We start from the raw sequence: 19,464 nt of genomic DNA, 5'->3' as shown, positions 1-19,464 counted from the left end.
ACAAAGCGGGGCTAACCTACTTAGCACGTCTAAAGTCTTTAGACGCGCTGACCAGGGTGCTAAGTAGGTTAGCACCGGATTTCTCAATCAGATCGTGCACTAACTTTGCACGTGCAAAGTTTTACGCGCGCTAAGTCCCATAGGCTTTAATGGGCACTTCGCGCGGAGCGCCCTGCGCTCTGTGCAGCATAAAGTTTTGCGTGCGTTAAGTTTTATGCGCGAAAAGCTTCTTTAGACGTGCTAAGGGGGTTTTCACAGGCGTGCTAACAGTTAGCACCGCTTTGTGAATCAAGCCCAATGACTGTAGTAAAGACAGTCAATAAATTTTATTTATGAACTTCAAATATGCAACGTGTTTCGCAGGTTTGATTCCGCCTCACCAGGCAACAACAACGGAGCAACAGCATATGTGGTCAGTGGAAGAGCCAGGCACCTCTGTTTGGTTTTTAAGCTCATTTAGCTTCCTTTTATCCTTTTGGCGTAATTGTAGAGTGATCAGCAGGATGGGAGACAGGCACAGTGAGTCCCAGCACCAGCACTGGCCACCCGATCTCACAATACCACTGCAGGCAGGGCCGGATTTCTGGGAAGGACACAGAGGCCATGGCCTAGGGCGATAAAAATCAGCAGGGCGCAGGACTTGGAGAGATAAGAGGTCACATGTCAAAGTAAATCACCTCTCCTGCTTTGCTCTGGTCTGCCTGAATTCCAGAGATCCCTGCATCTCTCTTACTTGTGCAAAGTGTGTGTTATGGCAGTCCGCATCTGCTGTCACCTATATGATGAGAGGGGACAAACAATCTGCTGTGAGAAGAAAAATATATGGGCTCAAGTAGCAGAACTCTGGAGTTCCGATTAGTTTTTTTCATGCAGCACGCATTCACGGGCAGGAATTAGCAGCTTTCCCCCTCCCTGACTGATGTTAGTTTATTACTAGTAGGTCAGTGCTGTTAAAGACCTCAGATCTGTTTAATTGATGGCTTTTTTTTTCTCCTAGAGAATGACAACAACATTCTTTGTGCTACAGTTTAACTCTTTCCTGGCTTTTTTTTTTGCCAGCAAAGTACTGTGTTGACCATCAGTGAAAACAGGATGTTTTGAAACAGAATGACAACGGTGTTACATTTATTTATATTTACAAAACAATCAATGCATCTCCTGCTGACTGTATATATAGCTGTGTGCCAAACATCTTGTATGCAGGAACGAAGTCTGAAGACGGCTCATTAACCAAAGGCTTACTGTTTTTCTTTTGGTTAGCCTATAAAAAGTTATTCTGTTACAAAACTTCCTGCTGACTGCTTTTAAGATCTGTCTTAAGTGCTAAATTGTCACTGTGTAAAGTACACCTGATCTTATCTATCAGAAAATTGCATCATGTGTAGCTAGCATTACACTACATCTATGCCAGTGTGTGTAGTGTTGGATCCTACTTACTTGTTCTCTGTTTTGGATGGGCTTCTCTGCATTGTGCTGCACTGTCCCCTATTTGTGGCTCTGACGGCAGCAAGTAGCACAGAGGACAAAGAAGCAGCGCTGTCCACTGGGGCTCCTTGTGATTTTGCACTCCTGTATGCATGTTCACAGGAGCCGAGGGAGTGTTATGGGTATGCGTATTGACAAGTGCTGCTGAGTGCTCATACATGAGCATCATTTCTGAATTATGCAAGCCCAGAACACTATCGCCTGCTGTGCATGCAGACATGAGTGCAAAATTACATGGAGTGGATAGAGCATGCACTGCTCCTTTGCTGAACGGGGCAAAGCAGCAAAACAGAGGGGGCCCGTTCAAACTAGTCAGAGTTGGACAGAATGGGGGGGGGCGGTCAGTGACAGCCGGCCTAGGGCGCTGAAAAGTACAAATCCGGCCCTGACTGCAGGGGGGAGAGGGAGAGAGGTATACAGCTGCAGGAGGATCCTGCGAATATGCTAACGCTGTGGAGGAGCGGGATCTCTAAATGGGGGGGAGGGGGATTGCTGAGGGAGTAACACGGATTCTGGGGTATCTATAGGTAGCTAACATGAGCTGGCCCACTGCAAAGGGAGGGAGGGAGACTGGAATGTATGCTGCTGCAAGGGGATCTGGTAAAAGCCCTATTGCTGCGGAGGGAGCGGAGGGAGGAACTGGGGAATCATGTACTGTGGGCACTTCGAGCTAACGGACCTGTACTGTCTAGGACACCTATGGCTTGCCAACCTATACTGTGGCACCTATGGCAAGCTAAACTATACTGCGGCACCTATGGCTACCTAACCTACACTGGAGCACATATAGCAGGCTAACCTATACTGGGGGGTACCTATACTTAGGTACCTATACTGGAAGCACTTCTACTCACCATTGGTTTGCCGATCCCTCAACATGTACCTCCAGTAGTGACATTCACCGGCGATCGGAGTTGATGATGCCAAGGTCATGCAGCGTCATCAGCATTTGGCAGTAAACTTTTTTCTTGTATTGAATCCACTACAATAACCAGTAGGCGATTTCGAAGACTGATGAGCACCACACAGTGGATGACACAGGACAGGTAATGTATAAATGCACACAGACAGGGGGGGTATATTTATACATGGAGGGGGGGGGGCGCAGACATGGCCAAATCCAGGGCCATGCAGAGGGTTCTTAAGTGGGGGATGCTCAAGTTTAAAAAAGAGGCCCTACAATGAAAGGCTTATCACGGTCGGAGGCAGGGCTTTGTTTTTACAGCCATGGGAATTTTAAGAGGGGGGTGCTTGGGCACCCAGAGCACCCCCCTCTGCACGTGCCTGGCTGATTCCCAAGAGATTTAATGATCAAATTGATTAGGAATCAGAGAGAGATTTGTCTTGGTCGAATCTGCCCATCATTTCTAGATGTATGGCTGCCCTTATATTCATATTAGTGCACGGTGAGCAGCTGCAGCTCGGAAGTGTAAATGATCAGAGATTTTGGGGAGTAACTTAGTTTTTAGTTTTGATTTGATGTTGTGTTTCAAGCTTTTATTAAACATAAAAGAAATGTATACTAGACCCTTGCTTGACACATTTTGGTGAGTTACAGGAAAAAAGGTTATGACAATTAACTGGATCACTTTTTGCACAGAAATCCAGCAGAAACTGAACGCCAGGGAGGTTAAGCTAACTTTTCAGCATTTTACAATTGAAAAAATACCCATAAGTTGTTGAAAAAGTGCTATCAAATGTATTTTGAGTATTATCTTGCTTGCTGGTGGCTTAAAATGAATTTTATGACAAGTTGTGAAAATATCACCTGGGAGAAAGCTCAGGAGAAAAAGTAAATTGCATATGGCCCTATCTGTAATATTATTATTATTATATATTTTTTTTTTTTTTTGTCAAGGTTGAGCCCCATCTGCCACTTCTAAGGAAATTCATTCAGCTGTTCCGTCACTGATGTTTCCCTTTTGTTGGCAATATCCCACTGATGTTCTAATACATGTTTTTATAAATTTGCATGCTTTGCATAGTTACATAGTTATTTGGATTACTTACCTTCATCAAGTTCAACCAGAGAACAAAGTACGGTAAAACACCAGCCTGCTCCCTCACATATCCCTGTTGTGCATCTACCACACCTGTGTGTTATTCAATCATTTAATTTAGCACCCACGTACTGTCATCAATTTTACAGTGTATTTCTTTGGGGAGAAAGGAGTTCACTAGGGAATTGCTTAACCCTGTGGGCGATACAATTAGATCGCCCAGGAGGGGGCGCAGCACTTTTTTTTAAAAAAATTATTTTTTAAATCATGTAGTGAGCCCTGGGCTCGCTACATGATAGCCCTTCGGCGATCAGAGTAAGCAGGAAATCCCGTTCAGAACGGGATTTCCTGCTGGGCTTCCCCGGTCGGGATAACGTCACAGACGTCATGGACGTTGTGACATCAGAGGGAGTCCTGATCCACCCCCCAGCGCTGCCAGGCACTGATTGGCCAGGCTGCGCAAGGGGTCGGGGAGGGGGGGGCTGCGCGGCACGACGGCGAGCGGCGGATCGGCGGCGAGCGGCGGCGATCGAAAGTTACACACAGCTAGCAAAGTGCTAGCTGCGTGTAACAAAAAAAAATTATGCAAATCGGCCCACCAGGGCCTGAGAACTTCTCCTGCATGACATACCCCGAGCTCAGCTCGGGATTATCGCCCAGGAAGTTAAATCTAGGGCCCTTCTACAGGTAAATTGTGGGTTTCTTGGCAGAATTTGATGAAGCTGGGGATCTAGATGTATAATGTCCCAATGTTTTTAAAAATGTTTCTTATTTTATTAGACTGAACATGAGATGTGCTGATCACTCTTAGCTTATTCTCCTTATTCTCCCCTCTCTTTATTTTTTATTTGTTTTTAGGGATGAGCAGATAATCCCTCTTGTGCCTCTTGTCTTTAAAAAAATCCTTCATGTGCAATTTTGCTCGGCCCTAAAGAATTGTCCCATCAGGCAGGGGCATAACAAAAAATCACTGGGCCCCCCTGCACTACTTTGGATGGGACCCTCTCCCCCTGCACACGGAATAGAGACGGTCTACAAATCTTTGTCTACAAAACTCTGTATGATTCGATATCAGTGGCTGAGCAGATGCAGTCATTAGAACAATTGTGCATAGAGCAGAACTTTTTTCTCTCCTTTCCCTTTGTTGTCAGTCTTTCAGGATGGGACCCCCTATGGCTTCTGGGCCCCCCTGCAGCTGCGTCCCTTGCAGGGTCTATTGTTACACCCCTGCCATCAGGATTCCTTTTCTTAGAGGAGAACTGTAGTGAGAGGTATATGGAGGCTGCCGTATTTATTTGCATTTAAGCAATACCAGTTACCTGGCTAGTCTGCTGATCCTCTGCCCTGAACAAGCATGCAGCAGATCAGGTGTTTCTGACATTTTTGTCAGATCTGACAAGATTAGCTGCATACTTGTTTCTGGTGTGATTCTGACACTACTTCATCCAAATAGATCAACAGGGCTGTCAGGCAACTGGTATTGCTTAAATGGAAATAAATATGGCAGCCTCATTATACCTCTCACTACAGTTCTCCTTTAAGAGTAGAGTATGGTGACTATTCCATCTTCCATCAAAAGATAGTTAGTTGCTGTTGGTTTTCTGTATTCTGATGTCCACAAAATTGATGGAATTGCTGTCGGTCTCTGAGGTGAAAAACATTCTTCATTCTTTTGGAGAGCATTCACAAACCCCAATTTGTTCCTGGGCCCATCCTATAGCATGAACAGTAAACCTCTTCTATGAAACAACCCCAGAAGAGGATGTGTGGTGTATAGTTTCTCATATTATCTGAAAAGACAATGGTGCCCTCCCACGACTCTAAAAATAGGTTTGCCAGGGATGATGCACATGATGTACCCATTGTGCAGCCCCTCTTCTATAAATAGCATTTATTTTGAAACATTAAAAACCACTAAACGACCGCCTAACACCGATAGGCGTCGGCAGGTCGTTAGTGGTATAGCATGGAAATGGGCGCTCGTGCGAGCGGCCTTTCCATGCCAATTCACGGAGGGTGTCTGATTTCTTCCCCGCGTGTTTACAATTAGCCTGCGAGCCGCGATCGGAGGCTCGCAGGCTAATTGTAAACACGCGGGGAAGAAATCCCGCTGTTTACATCATACGGCGCTGCTGCGCAGCAGCGTAAAAGAAGAAATTGGCGATCCCCAGCCTCTGATTGGCCCGGGATCGCCGCCATATGATAGGGGCAGCCTGTCAGTTCCGGCTCAGGACGGATCTCCGTCCTGCGCCGCCCAGGTACAGGAGGGGAGGGAGGGAAAGCCAGGGAGGGCGGAAAACGCTGCGGAGGGGGGCATTGAGAAGTCTGGTCGCCCTGGCTGCCTGCTGATCTGTGCTGTGGGCTGGAGAGCCCACTCAGCACAGATCAGCCAGAATTCGGCTGGTCCTTAAGTGGTTGAGTAATTGTGTGTTAATATGAAATGTAACATTGATAGCAGAAGGGCCATATACTGCTGTACATGGGCACTCCTGATTTTCAAGAAGTATTTGACTCCCTGAAAGCCTAACTCATGGTCAATATTGTTATAGAGCACGGTGGCGTAGTGGTTAGCGCTCTCGTCTTGCAGCGCTGGGTCCCTGGTTCGAATCCCAGCCAGGGCACTATCTGCAAAGAGTTTATATGTTCTCTCCGTGTCTGCGTGGGTTTCCTCTGGGCACTCCGGTTTCCTCCCACATTCCAAAAACATACGGATAAGTTAATTGGCTACCCCTAAAAAATTGGCCCTAGACTACAGTACTTACACTGCATAATATAGACATATGGCAATGGTAGGGATTAGATTGTGAGCTCCTTTGAGGGACAGTTAGTGACATACGTCCATCGAGTTCAACCAGAGAACAAAGTACAACACCAGCCTGCTCCCTCACATATCTCTGTTGATCCAGAGGAAGGCGAAAAAACCCTTACAAGGCATGGTCCAATTAGCCCCAAAAAGGAAAAAAAATTCCTTCCCGACTCCAGATGGCAATCAGATAAAATCCCTGGATCAACATCATTAGGCATCACCTAGTAATTGTAGCCATGGATGTCTTTCAACGCAAGGAAATCATCTAAGCCCCCTTTAAATGCAGGTATAGAGTTTGCCATAACTACTCCCTGTGGCAAGGCATTCCACATCTTAATCACTCTTACTGTAAAGAACCCTTTCCTAAATAAATGGCTGAAACGTTTTTCCTCCATGCGCAGATCATGTCCTCTAGTCCTTTGAGAAGGCCTAGGGACAAAAAGCTCATCTGCCAAGCTTTTATATTGCCCTCTGATGTATTTATACATGTTAATTAGATCCCCTCTAAGGCGTCTTTTCTCTAGACTAAATAAACCCAGTTTATCTAACCTTTCTTGGTAAGTGAGACTTTCCATCCCACGCATCAATTTTGTGGCTCGTCTTTGCACCTGCTCTAAAACTGCAATATCTTTCTTGTAATGTGGTGCCCAGAACTAAATTCCATATTCCAGATGTGGCCTTACTAGAGAGTTAAACAGGGGCAGTATTATGCTAGCATCTTGAGTTTCTATTTCCCTTTTAATGCATTCCAAAATTTTGTTAGCTTTAGCTGCAGCGGCTTGGCATTGAGGGCGATTATATGTCAATTTGTTGTCAATGAGTACTCCTAAGTCCTTCTCCAAGTTTGATGTCCCCAACTGTATCCCATTTATTTTGTATGGTGCTAGACCATTGGTACGACCAAAATGCATGACTTTACATTTTTCAACATTGAATTTCATCTGCCATTTATGTGCCCATATAGCCATCCTATCCAGATCCAGTTGCAATATGTCCATTTCTTCCTGAGAGTTGATGATTCTGCACAATTTTGTATCATCTGCAAAAATAGCAACAATGCTCACTACTGCATCTACTAGGTCATTAATAAATTGAAGAGCACTGGACCCAGTACAGACCCAGGGCCGGATTACCGACCAGGCAACAAAAGCAGTCGCTTGGGGCCCCATTCAGAGTCAAAGGGGCCCCATCAGCACATAAACCAGCCCTTGCCATCCTGTCAGCAGTGGCTGGATGGTATAATGGTTAAAGGGACTCAGTAACTATGGAAAGATGCATATCATTTTAAAGCTCTCTTTCTCCTCTTTCCAATGATATATAAGCAGCTGCTCTATGCCTTTTAGTTTTCGATATTTTCGCGATCGAAATCACGGCCACAGGACGACTTTTCTCCAAAACTGGCAGCTCGATTCAGCACAATGCAATGAAATATAAGGAACCCAGGGGGATATAATTACAAACATCATGCTGGTAGGTGTGAGGATGTAATGAATTAGTTGTGGGTATGCTTAAAGGCATATCCACAGGCACTGCTTGGAGTCCCTTTAAGGGCTCTGCCGCTGACACAGGAGACCAGGGTTCGAATCTCAGCTCTGCCTGTTCAGTAAGCCAGCACCTATTCAGTAGGAGACCATAGGCAAGTCTCTCTAACACTGCTACTGCCTATAGGGCGCGTCCTAGTGGCTGTAGCTCTGGCGCTTTGAGTCCACCAGGAGAAAAGCGTGATATAAATGTTATTTGTCTTGTCTTGTCAAATGATGCCGTGCGCTGCTGATTGTCTTCAGAGCCAGGCTCTCCTTCTAGGTCCCCCTCCTGCTACTGTGCGCTCTGCCGCTGCCCACTCCACCCTCCCTTCCCACAGAGAACCACAGCTGCAGCAAGAATGATAGCAGCAGATGGCAAACGCTCACTCACCTATCCATGATCCAAGCAATAGAGATCCCGTCATCTGAAACCCATCTGTCTCTTCTACAGTGCAGCCGTTCGCTCTGAACTTCCTGATTCTCAGATCAGACAGGAAGTAGGAAGTAGTAATAGTAGTAGTAACAGAGCGGCAGCACTCTAGAGGAGACAGATAGGCTCCGGATGACGGGACCTCTATTGCTTGGATCGCAATAGGTGAATGTGATTCATCTGGTGCTGTCATTCTCCCCCACTGCGGCTGCCTTCTCTGCTGGACTATCGTATTCACTGGGATGGAGGCTGCATGGTGGCTGTCTAGTTTGGGAGGAAATTGGTTATTCGGTGGTGGGAGTGGTTATGTAATTCTGTCTGGGGAACGGCTTCCGGTTTGGCGGTGTCCAGAGCTTTCTGCTGTTGCCAGGCTGGAGATGCAGGGGGAAAGTGCTGCTGCTGTGATATCTGGCACCCTCTTCACAGAGGTGCCCCAGCCCCTGAGTGCAAATGTCCCAGCCATTCATCTCTCACTCTGCATTTTGCCGCTGCTATTCCCTGCATTGTGCACCCACAGAGGAAAGCGTGATGTTGCCCATAGCAACCAGTAGCTCGGCTGCCCGGTGTGTGCGGCATATTGCTGTGCAGCTGCATCTTCTGATTCTATTACGACATGATGGGGGGGCCCAAATCAGTTACTTTGCTTAGGGCCCCATTTAGCCTTAATCCAGCTCTGTACAGACCCCTGCGGGACCCCACTGCTAACAGTCTCCCATTTTGAGTATGATCCATTGACCACAACTATTTGTTTTCTGTCCATTAGCCAGTTCCCTATCCATGAACACAGACTCTTCCCCAGTCCTTGCATCCTCAACTTTTGCACCAGACTTTTGTGGGGAACAGTGTCAAAGGCCTTTGCAAAGTCCAAGTATATCACATCTACAGCATTCCCAATATCCACATTAGCGTTCACTACCTCATAAAAGCTGAGCATGTTAGTCAAACAGGACCTGTCTTTAGTAAACCTATGTTGATACTGAGAAATAAGATTGTTTTCTACTATGAAGTCATGTATAGTATCTCTTAGTAACCCCTCAAATAGTTTGCATACAACTGATGTTAAGCTTACAGGGCTATAATTTCCTGGATCTGAATTTTTGCCCTTATTAAATAATGGTAAAACGTGGGCTGTATGCCAGTCCACTGGGACTCTGCCAGTTGAACGAGAGTCACAAAAGATAAGATAAATGGGTTTATCTATAACTGAACTTAATTTCCTCAGGACCCGAGGATGCAAGCCATCCGGGCCAGGCGCCTTGCCTATTTTTAATTTATTTAGTCTTGCCTTCACTTCTTCCTGCGTTAAGTATTTAATATTACAATTGGAAGATTGAGACTCTTTTGCCTCTGTAATTTGCAACAGCAATGTTTCCCTTGTGAAGACAGAAAGAAAGAAAGCATTTAATAACTCTGCCTTACCTTGGTCATCCACCATTGAGTCCCCCCCCCCCCCCCCCCCCCATCCCTCACAGGAGTCCAATACAGTCAATCTTTCTTTTTTTAGAGTTGATGTACTTTTGGGTTAGATTTCATATATCCCTAGCGATTTGATTTTCAGCTTCAATCTTTGCCAGCCTAATTTCTTTTTTTACAATTTTTATTGCACTCCTTATAATTGTTTAATGCAGCCTCGGTCCCCTCCTGTTTTAGGACCTTATAGGCATTCTTTTTCCTCTTCATTTTATCGCTAACCTTTCTATTCATCCATAGAGGACTTTTTTTATTCCTAGATATTTTGTTTCCATATGGGATATACATACTACAATATTGATTGAGAGTAAATTTAAAAGCTTGTCATTTCCCTTCAGTGTCCTCCCCTTGTAGTACATTATCCCAGTTCACCAAACTTAGTGCCTGCCTGAGTTGATTGAATTTTGCTTTTCTAAAATTGATAGTTTTAGTGGTCCCGCTGCCCCGCGGCCTATCAGTCACCAGACCAAACGTTATCATGTTGTGATCACTATTTCTGTGATGATCTCCCCTGTGGTGTTTGTTCTGCTTTCAGACACAACTGCAGCCAGGCAATGCTGACTGCTGTTTGCATGGCTTTTCTGGCATTCACAGTGAGTGTTCTGTCCATTTGCAATTCCTCCGCATTCCATTATAGTCTGGCCTGCTATTCTGAATCCAAATATTATGCTGTTTGCATAATTATGCATACATTTATGAGATGCAGCTATTGCTCTCAGCCTGCAGTCGGCGGGCTGAGTGAATGCAGATTGCTTCTTTGGCTTTTTGCATGTTTGTTTCTGATTGGTGCTTGCATGCATAAATGTCACTTCTTGAGTCAGCTTCGTTGCCCGACATACTGTCAGTCCAGCTTGGATTCTAGTCCCGGGTCCTTGACACCCAGAATACTTATATATTGGTAAGGCCAATATATAAGTACTGGAGAATATTGTATTGTGATTTATATTTCTTTGTCTTGTACTCTGCAATTGCACTGGTCTCCTGCGGTGGGTGACAGTGAATCTTCTAGTCGAGTTCCTTGTGGATCGCATCCACCCTAGCGTTAGAGGCAGTGGATCCTGCTGGCCTGTGTTCTTGGAGTGTAATCCATAGCAGCGGTTGCTACTGGTTACCTCACCTGTCTGTCTTGTGTTGTATGGACCCTAGCTGCCACTGTGGTATTGTGACCGATTAGCAAGCGTTCCGTCCGTCAGTCTATGTTTATCTTAGTTAGTTTTCCTTGTACGCTCGAACTGGCAGGACCCCAGGGACTCGTACACAATAGTTAGGACCTACAGCACACGTTTGTTATTTTGCTAGTACTTGCATCATATATTGGTTCTATATCGATATATGCGCATGCTAGCGTCTTTTGTTATTTTCTTGTATTCAAATTGTGGAGATATAGCAATACGTTGGTATACGCGCATTCGGACTGTTGTATTTTTGTGTATCTTCTTACTCACTCCTGCTCTGCCAGTTTTGTTTATTGGATGTCAACCTCCCAGCGCTGGGCAGGCAAATCCATATTATCTTACTTTGCGAAGTGAGCATCACTGCGGTTGTGATTTGCTACATCACTCTATCTGCTCTGTGTGTGAATGTCTGTCCTTGCAAGGCCTACGATCAAATTGACAGACATTCATTTAATCTGTTTCCATTCTACTCTGTTTCTATGCTGCTCTAGTATCGCTCATTGCTGCACTCGCACTGAGCGATTTCTATCTGACTTCTGTGGGACATTCAGAGGGATTGACCCTCTGTGCTCCACAGCTCCTCCTGCTGGTTGGTCCGTGCCTCCACAGGTGCATTTGCACCATAACTGGGGTCCTCTGTCTGAACACTTGTGGGAGATTTCCTCAGTGTCAGCGTACACGTTTGTGCGCTGACCGTGGAGATTATCCCCCAATCGTTACAATTTCCCAAATGTGCTTGAACCTGCACATTTGATACATTATCTGGTCTAGTAGAAATGATCAGATCCAGTAACGCATTCCCCCTAGTTGGTTCCGTTACCATTTGAGTCAAGTAATTGTCCTGTAGTGATGCCAGAAATCTGCTGCTTTTACCAGAATGGGAAGCCTCAATACTCCAGTCAATGGCTTCAATTCATCAAGCATTACCGCATTCGGTAATGCTGAAAACAGCTGACTTAACGAAGCACTTTAGAAAATGTTAATTCATCAAAGCTGTTACCAAATGAGAAGCTGAAATGACACAGCAATGAGATAAATTACCGACATGTGCTCAACAAATGTTAATTCATCAAGGTTCCCACATTCGCTAACACATTCGGTGTTTATCTCAAGCTCTCCCCTGTCCTTACAGGCTTCGAAAGCCTTCTGTGTGAATGTTTTCATGATTAGCAGGAGCAGGCAGCCAATAGAAACAGCCCCTGTTCTCCTGCAAGTGCTGCTGATAGGTCACACAGGCTTCTCCACACAAGCTTTCAGACCCCCCAAGCAGTGAGCAGAGAGAACGGGTCAAAATATATCCCCAGATTCCCTTCGGTGGTGTAACCCTTTCAGGCCCTGTTTGATAATGCAAAGATGCTGGTGGTGAAATCACCAAGCATGGCATTTGTAATGTCTCCAGGAAGTTCATCTACGTTGTGGCAAATAAATAAAATGTTAAGAAAGACTGATCGACAGATTCAGAGCAGCAGAGGCAGTATAAATAACAGTAACTATAAGACCTTTACATCTAAAGGGATGTCTGGATGCCTTCTATTGTTATCAGCTTGTAACAACACAGAGACATTCCAAGCTGCTCTGCACCACTCTGCAGTTATCGAACAGCCTTTGATGAATTGAAGCCTAGTAGTTCGGTAACTTAACGAACCTCTACGACACATGGGAAAATATTGATGAATTAGCACAGTGAAGTGTAAAATACCGAATGCGGTATTTTAAGGACTGGGGTTTTGTTATCGAACACCCTTTGATGAATTGAAGCCAATGGCTTCAATTCATCAAGCATTACCGCATTCGGTAATGCTGAAAACAGCTGACTTAACGGAGCACTTTAGAAAATGTTAATTCATCAAAGCTGTTACCGAATGAGAAGCTGAAATGACACAGCAATGAGATAAATTACCGACATGTGCTCAACAAATGTTAATTCATCAAGGTTCCCACATTCGCTAACACATTTGGTGTTTATCTCAAGCTCCAGGATGAATGAAAAAATCCCCCTTACATGCACTTACTGTCTTTCCTATGCCTATCACTAATTCCTACTTCTCCTGTCACTTACCCCTTTTCCTCCTTTCCCCCCTTTCCTCCCCCCTTTTTCCCTTCCCTTCTTTTCCTTTCCCTCTTATCTACTGTACATGGGTACACTTAATAATTAATACGTGATCTAATAAAGTTTTTTGGTTTATTCAGACAATGCTTTATGCCTTGCCTTTGAATTTTGTATACCTTTTTCTTCCATAGTGTGGTGAAATGCAGTCATTATTTCAGCCTCCTAATATTTTCAATCATATGGATCTCGATCCTTAGGGATTGGAGACTCATATTCATTCACATTTTATTTTTATTTTTATATTGCAAGAGCTTTTTCTTGTAAATTGGCGTTTTTGTGTAGTTCATTGTTGCTTTATTTATATGATACTTTTCTGTCCGCTCGCCTCACCCTCCCCCCTCTCCCTCCCTCCCCATCTCGTGCCGACAGTGGAGCGCTGAACTTCCTATTTGCGCTCCACTGTGGTACGCATGACGCGCATATGCCTGTCCCCACGCTGTGCGTGGGGCGGTGCATAGCGCCGTGCGTCAGGCTTTGCCGCTTGCGCGGCCAATGATGTGAGTGGTGGGTTGGGAGATGGGGGGCGGATACCGGGCGGGTGTGTGGGTCATTTCTTTTCCTTTATAATGCCTGCGTTCATAAGACGTGGACAAACACTGTGCATGGAAGCTATCTATGAAGAGGCCGTCATTGGAAACGGCGAAACATGTTGATTAAAGGCGTCTAACACACAGACTTCAACCCAGGGGCTTGTCGAGACCAAAGTGACTTTTTTTCACGCTGACCTCTGCGGAGGGGATGGTAACTATATAATGCCTGCAATGCATTGCTGCTTATGGAATTCTGAATGTTCTCTGCATGGACCTTTTTCAAGCACTAACCAAGATCTCATATGCTAAGCTTTGCTACTAATGAACTGCATATATCAGCTAAAAGACTTTTTATGCTTGCTACTTGAGAATATGCTTCTATGCAAAGTGGCTGGACATTGATTCATATATGATTGCCCTATTGTAGCTGGCTGGCTATTCAGAATCCTGTGGGAATCATTCCTGGCTTGATACCTAAAGCTCTGCGGGAATCATTTCATCTATATGTCAGCTGTTGCCAGCACATACGCATATCTGGACTGCGAGTGGGTCCAAGGTTTCAACGCTGGAATACAAAATCTTTTCATTGCTAAAAGGCATGCCACCGTTTGTTTGGTGCTACATCTTTTATATTTAATTTAGGTCCCGGCAACTAGGACATTTGCCATTCAAATTAGGTGCCAGTAACTAAGACAATTGTTTACCATCATGGCAGTACAACTAACTCTGCCCCTTTCAGCACTATAATTGTATTGCAGCTTGTTTTTTTGGTCTGGAGGACTGCAGCCTCCTTGTTCAAACTCCCTGGGTTTTTTAATGTCTACTTTTCTACAGGCTTTGATCCTGTTAGTTATGGGGTTTACACTTTTTTGATAATATGGTTCTATATGTATGTATTTGTGTGTGTTTCATATCAATCTATATATAAAAAATATTTTTGCATGCAACCAAGAGTCAGTTTACTTTATATACTTTATCCATATCTCAAGCTCTCCCCTGTCGTTACAGGCTTGGAAAGCCTTCTGTGTGAATGTTTTCATGATTAGCAGGAGCAGGCAGCCAATAGAAACAGCCCCTGTTCTCCTGCAAGTGCCTCTGATAGGTCACACAGGCTTCTCCACACAAGCTTTCAGACCCCCCAGGCAGTGAGCAGAGAGAACGGGACAAAAGATATCCCCAGATTCCCTTCGGTGGTGTAACCCTTTCAGGCCCTGTTTGATAATGCAAAGATGCTGGTGGTGAAATCACCAAGCATGGCATTTGTAATGTCTCCAGGAAGTTCATCTACGTTGTGGCAAATAAATAAAATGTTAAGAAAGACTGATCGACAGATTCAGAGCAGCAGAGGCAGTATAAATAACAGTAACTATAACACCTTTACATGTAAAGGGATGTCTGGATGCCTTCTATTGTTATCAGCTTGTAACAACACAGGGACATTCCAAGCTGCTCTGCACCACTCTGCTGTTATCGAAGAGCCTTTGATGAATTGAAGCCTAGTAGTTCGGTAACTTAACGAACCTCTACCACACATGGGAAAATATTGATGAATTAGCACAGTGAAGTGTAAAATACCGAATGCGGTATTTTAAGGACTGGGGTTTTGTTATCGAACACCCTTTGATGAATTGAAGCCATGTCTGGAAAGTTGAAGTCACCCATAAATATGACCTCCTTTTTACTTGCAGCTTTTTCAATCTGCTGTAGTAATCGCAGTTCTGCAGCTTCATGAATATGTGGTGGCCTGTAACATACCCCAATAAGCAATTGCCAACCTTTTTTTTTCCACCATGAATATTTACCCAAACGGACTCCACATCTTCACAATCTTCCTCCATCTCCTCGTTCAGGACAGCTGTAAAATAATTCTTAAAGAGTAACTGTCAGGCAGCAGAAGCTAATTTAAACCTCTATTCTCCTGTGTTAAACAGTTTAGAAGGAAGCCAGAAAGCCATTAGTGAAGATAAAAATCTCTCTTACCTTTGATGTGTGCTTATCAAAAAACCTAATTAGACCCAAGAGGACGCAAGCCGCATACTATACTGCAAAGCAGTCTGGGGCCCTCCCCTCGGCTGCTAATGAGACGTTACAGCAGCTTGTAATCAGTCCAGCGCGTAGCACTGATAAATCTCCGGGCAGAGTACACTGCAGGAGTCAGCTATTGTTCCTAGCCACATGGCTCATTAATATTCACTGCACACTGTGTTTTTCAGTAGGAGCTTTTCTGTGATCAGGAAGCAGGCAGGACATGACGACACATTTGACAGAAAAACATGGAGCCTGCCATGAGCTGTCAGGAGCATCTATCTCTGCATATACTATATACAAATTCTGTGAAATCCAAACGTGGACAGTGAAATGCATATGTAGTGTAAGTACAGCCAATATTTAGCTACTGATATATGTGTTTATTTTCTCTGAGACTGTTATGATCATGTCTGCAGCGTTTACTGCTGGCTGCAGTGGTATTGTAACCCAAGCAGTTCTGATGTCATTACATGCATTTTCTTGCATAGTTTGGTTTGCACTTAAACTAGTTGCTGATTCCATCTGCAGTCGCTCTGAAGTTAATGACGGTTTAATATGCTTTTGTGTACACAAACATTGTCTGCTGCAATGGAGGGGCAATCCCTTTCCTGCAGGCTGCATATCATTGTCTGCCTTTTCCTGCTGTCAGCCTGTGATTAATTACCATTCACTTGTGTGGGAATCTGCAGGTCTGCTCCCATTGGATGACCTCAGTATAAAGAACTGCTTCCTGCAATGCTTGATGGGCTACCATAGTCTCAGATTCAGTCTGTTACTCTGCCCGTGCCCCACCTCGTTCCTAGTCCGTGTGGACTGCGCTGACTCCTGCGAAGGGGTCAGCGAGTCCTCCTAGTTCTGCTCTTGTTTCTAGAAGTTGTTACTTTGCTTGTCTTGTGTCATATATTGGTTCATCGCCAATATATACGCATACTTGCACGTTTATTATTTTCCTTGTATTCGTGTTACGTTGATACATCAGTGTCGCTGATATATACGTACACGAACTGTTTATATCCTGTGTTCCGTTGGTCAGCGTTCCAGCGCGCTGAGCTAGTTGTCCTGTTCCTGGTCCTGTTTGTGGATTGCGTTCATCTCTGCGAAGAGATAGCGAATCCTTCTGAGTCCTGTTCCCTGTATTACTCCAGTCTTAGTCAGAGTTCCTGCTTATGTCATATATCGGTTCATTGCCGATATATACATATGTTAGTCAGACGTTACAAATAGTTTCATTGATAGCTGTAATTGTAATACGCTAGGAAATCATACTTATTGTATATTTATCTGTGTTACGTTCATCTATCTTGATCCTGCTGTTTCCTGACTATCCTGTCCTGTCTTTGTGAGGCACGCCATTGCTGCAAACGCATTGGCTACCTCATTCCAGTCTGTTTTATTGTGGACGCTTGCTGTCACTAAGTAGTGGCTAGTTAAGCAAGCGTTCATTCTGTCTACCTGTCCTGATCTCCTCAGTCCTGGTTTATGCGCTCAGCGCTACTTTGCGCTGAGACGTTAATACGAAGGTGTTGTTTGTGGCTGTTCGGATCTGCACCGGCTCTGTGCACCACAATCTCCTATTGGAGTCAGTCCTCTCCTCCACTAAACTGGGGATATCCTGATTCCTTGTGCTGGTGTGTGTACCTCCTTCACGTCAGCTTATGTGTTGCATGCTGACTGTGGAGATTACACCTCCAAGGTTAACAGAGACCTTATACCTAACAGCTCCTCTTTAACAAAGTGACAAACCCCTCCACCTTTTTTCCCTGTTCTATCCTCCCTAAACACATTGCATCCCTCTAAATTTGCTATCCAGTCATGGCTTTCATCCATCCATGTCTCGGTTATTCCCACAATGTCATAGCCTTTGTCAATCAGAATGAACTCTAGTTCATCTATTTTTTTTTGCAAGGCTCCTAGCATTGGTTACCATGCACTTTATATTTTTACCTCCACATTTACCAATTTTGTTTACATGAAATGGGCTACTTGAAGTTTTACCAACCGCCTTACTCTTTACACTGTCCCCACCCCCCTCTCCACCCCCATAATGTTAGGCTCCCACTGTCTTTTTACCTTATCTTGTCTACATATTGAGACTTTATACTCCCGCCTCCCCCCAGATCCTATTTCAAAATCTCCTCCAACCGTTTAGCCATCTTCTCCCCCAATGCAGCTGCACCCTCCCCATTAAGGTTCAGCCCATCTCAGCTGTAGAACCTGTAGCCGACTGCAAAGTCTGCCCAGTTCTCCAGGAACCCAAACCCCTTACTTCCTACACCAATTTCTCAGCCACTTATTTAACTCCCTAAGCTCCCTCTGTCTCTCAGATGTAGCACGTGGCACTGGCAGTATTTCAGAAAACACCACCTTGGAGGTCCTTGCTTTAAGTTTATCTCCAAGTACCTGAAAATCATTTTTGAGGACCTTCCATCTCCCATTAACTTTGTCATTGGTGCCAACGTGTACCATGACAGCCGGGTCTTCCCCAGCCCCACCCAATAATCTGTCAATTCTTCTTCAAACCTGAGCACCCGGGAGACAACAAACTGTATGGCATTCACGGTTTCTTCGACAGATTACCCTATCTGTGTGCCTAATAATTGAATCCCCTACCACCAGTACCTGTCTAGCCTTAGCTGCACTCCTATTCCCTTTCTTGTTGCAGCAGTCTACCCCTTGGTTGCTAAGGGACACATCCTGCTGCAGCATTGCTACTCCAGAATCATCCTCCCTAATATTACGCAAACAATACTTATTAGGGACGGACTTTGAATCCCTATAACAGTTCAAACCAGAAGCAGGTACCTGGGACTGAAGTTACTTTGCACTAGGGACAACAACTAACTGTAACGATTGTTGGCTTGATGGAAAAGTTACCAGCTTCAGTGCTGTTAGGAATAATTGTGGGCAACCTATGATGAAGTTTAACACAAACTGGCCTCCCTACTCTTAAGCTCTCCAATGGAAAGGTATGAGGCCACAGCAATTATGTCAGTATTTAAAATAATGTTTTCCCCAACTGTGTCCAAATTTATAAAATACATGACTAATTCCAAAGTATATACTGGAAACTTGGCACAAGTCAGGGCAACAAACAGGAGTTGGGGCAGGTGTTTGACCATTATGGACTCTAATGTCATGTCTGGTTTGAAAAGAACAGAGAGGAGAAACAGAAGGAAAACTCAAATACTGTCATTTATTATGGTATGTACCTTCTAGAAGGCTTCCAACAGGCACAGACTGTCACCAGGGTAACCAGCAAAAAGATTCCTCCCATAGATAGGATGATGTACAAGGAACTTCTTCCTGTATTAGTAAAACCACATTAGTATAAGGCATATCATTATGCATAGCAGTTGTAGCAAATACAGCTGCATTGGATTCCTAGGAGCAGGGATGCACAGGTTCCTTTTCCCAATGCTCAATTTTTTTAAAGTTGCTTTATCACAAGTATTTTACCAGAAGCTGTGTGTGTATGTATGTTGTATGTGTGTATGTGTGTATGTGCCACTATCACTTGAAAATGCCTTAAAGAGACTCTGTAACAAAATGTTTTAGCCTTATTTATCCTATCCTATAAGTTCCTATACCTGTTCCAATGTGGTCTGTCTTACTGAAGCCTTTCCTAGTTGCACAGTTGTTGTAATATCTCTGTTATCTAATCTAATCTTCTTTCCTTTGTCAGCTTTGTCGGCTCAGGCAAGAATGTGCTGCTCTGCTTGTGATAGGGAGAAGCTATACACACCCTCTCCACAACTACTGCAGGCTCTGTATAAGTCACAGATTGAGCTTCTCTGAGCCTATCACAAACTGGTTAGCAGCCATGTCTTTTGTTTGTAAACACTGCCTAAAACTGGCAATTATAATCCAGGATTGCAGCAGGGAGTGGCAGAAACAGCACAGAGGGGCT

The 19,464-nt window shown here is 44.5% G+C and overlaps 1 protein-coding gene across 3 annotated transcripts in view; it reads right to left on the bottom strand.

Annotated features, from left to right (window-relative positions):
* HEPACAM (hepatic and glial cell adhesion molecule) overlaps positions 1-19,464 on the bottom strand; it is a 467,036-nt gene that overhangs the window by 260,609 nt on the left and 186,963 nt on the right. For all 3 annotated transcript variants that reach the window (XM_068242699.1, XM_068242701.1, XM_068242700.1), the window contains exon 5: positions 18,767-18,860. In XM_068242699.1, coding sequence (XP_068098800.1) covers positions 18,767-18,860 — 94 coding nt within the window. The remainder of the gene's footprint in view (positions 1-18,766; positions 18,861-19,464) is intronic.

The sequence above is a fragment of the Hyperolius riggenbachi genome, chromosome 6, assembly GCF_040937935.1.
Source record: "Hyperolius riggenbachi isolate aHypRig1 chromosome 6, aHypRig1.pri, whole genome shotgun sequence".
NCBI classification, from domain to species: domain Eukaryota; kingdom Metazoa; phylum Chordata; class Amphibia; order Anura; family Hyperoliidae; genus Hyperolius; species Hyperolius riggenbachi.
Note: the sequence above shows the minus strand (reverse complement) of the source record. Positions and strands in the feature narration are given on the sequence as shown.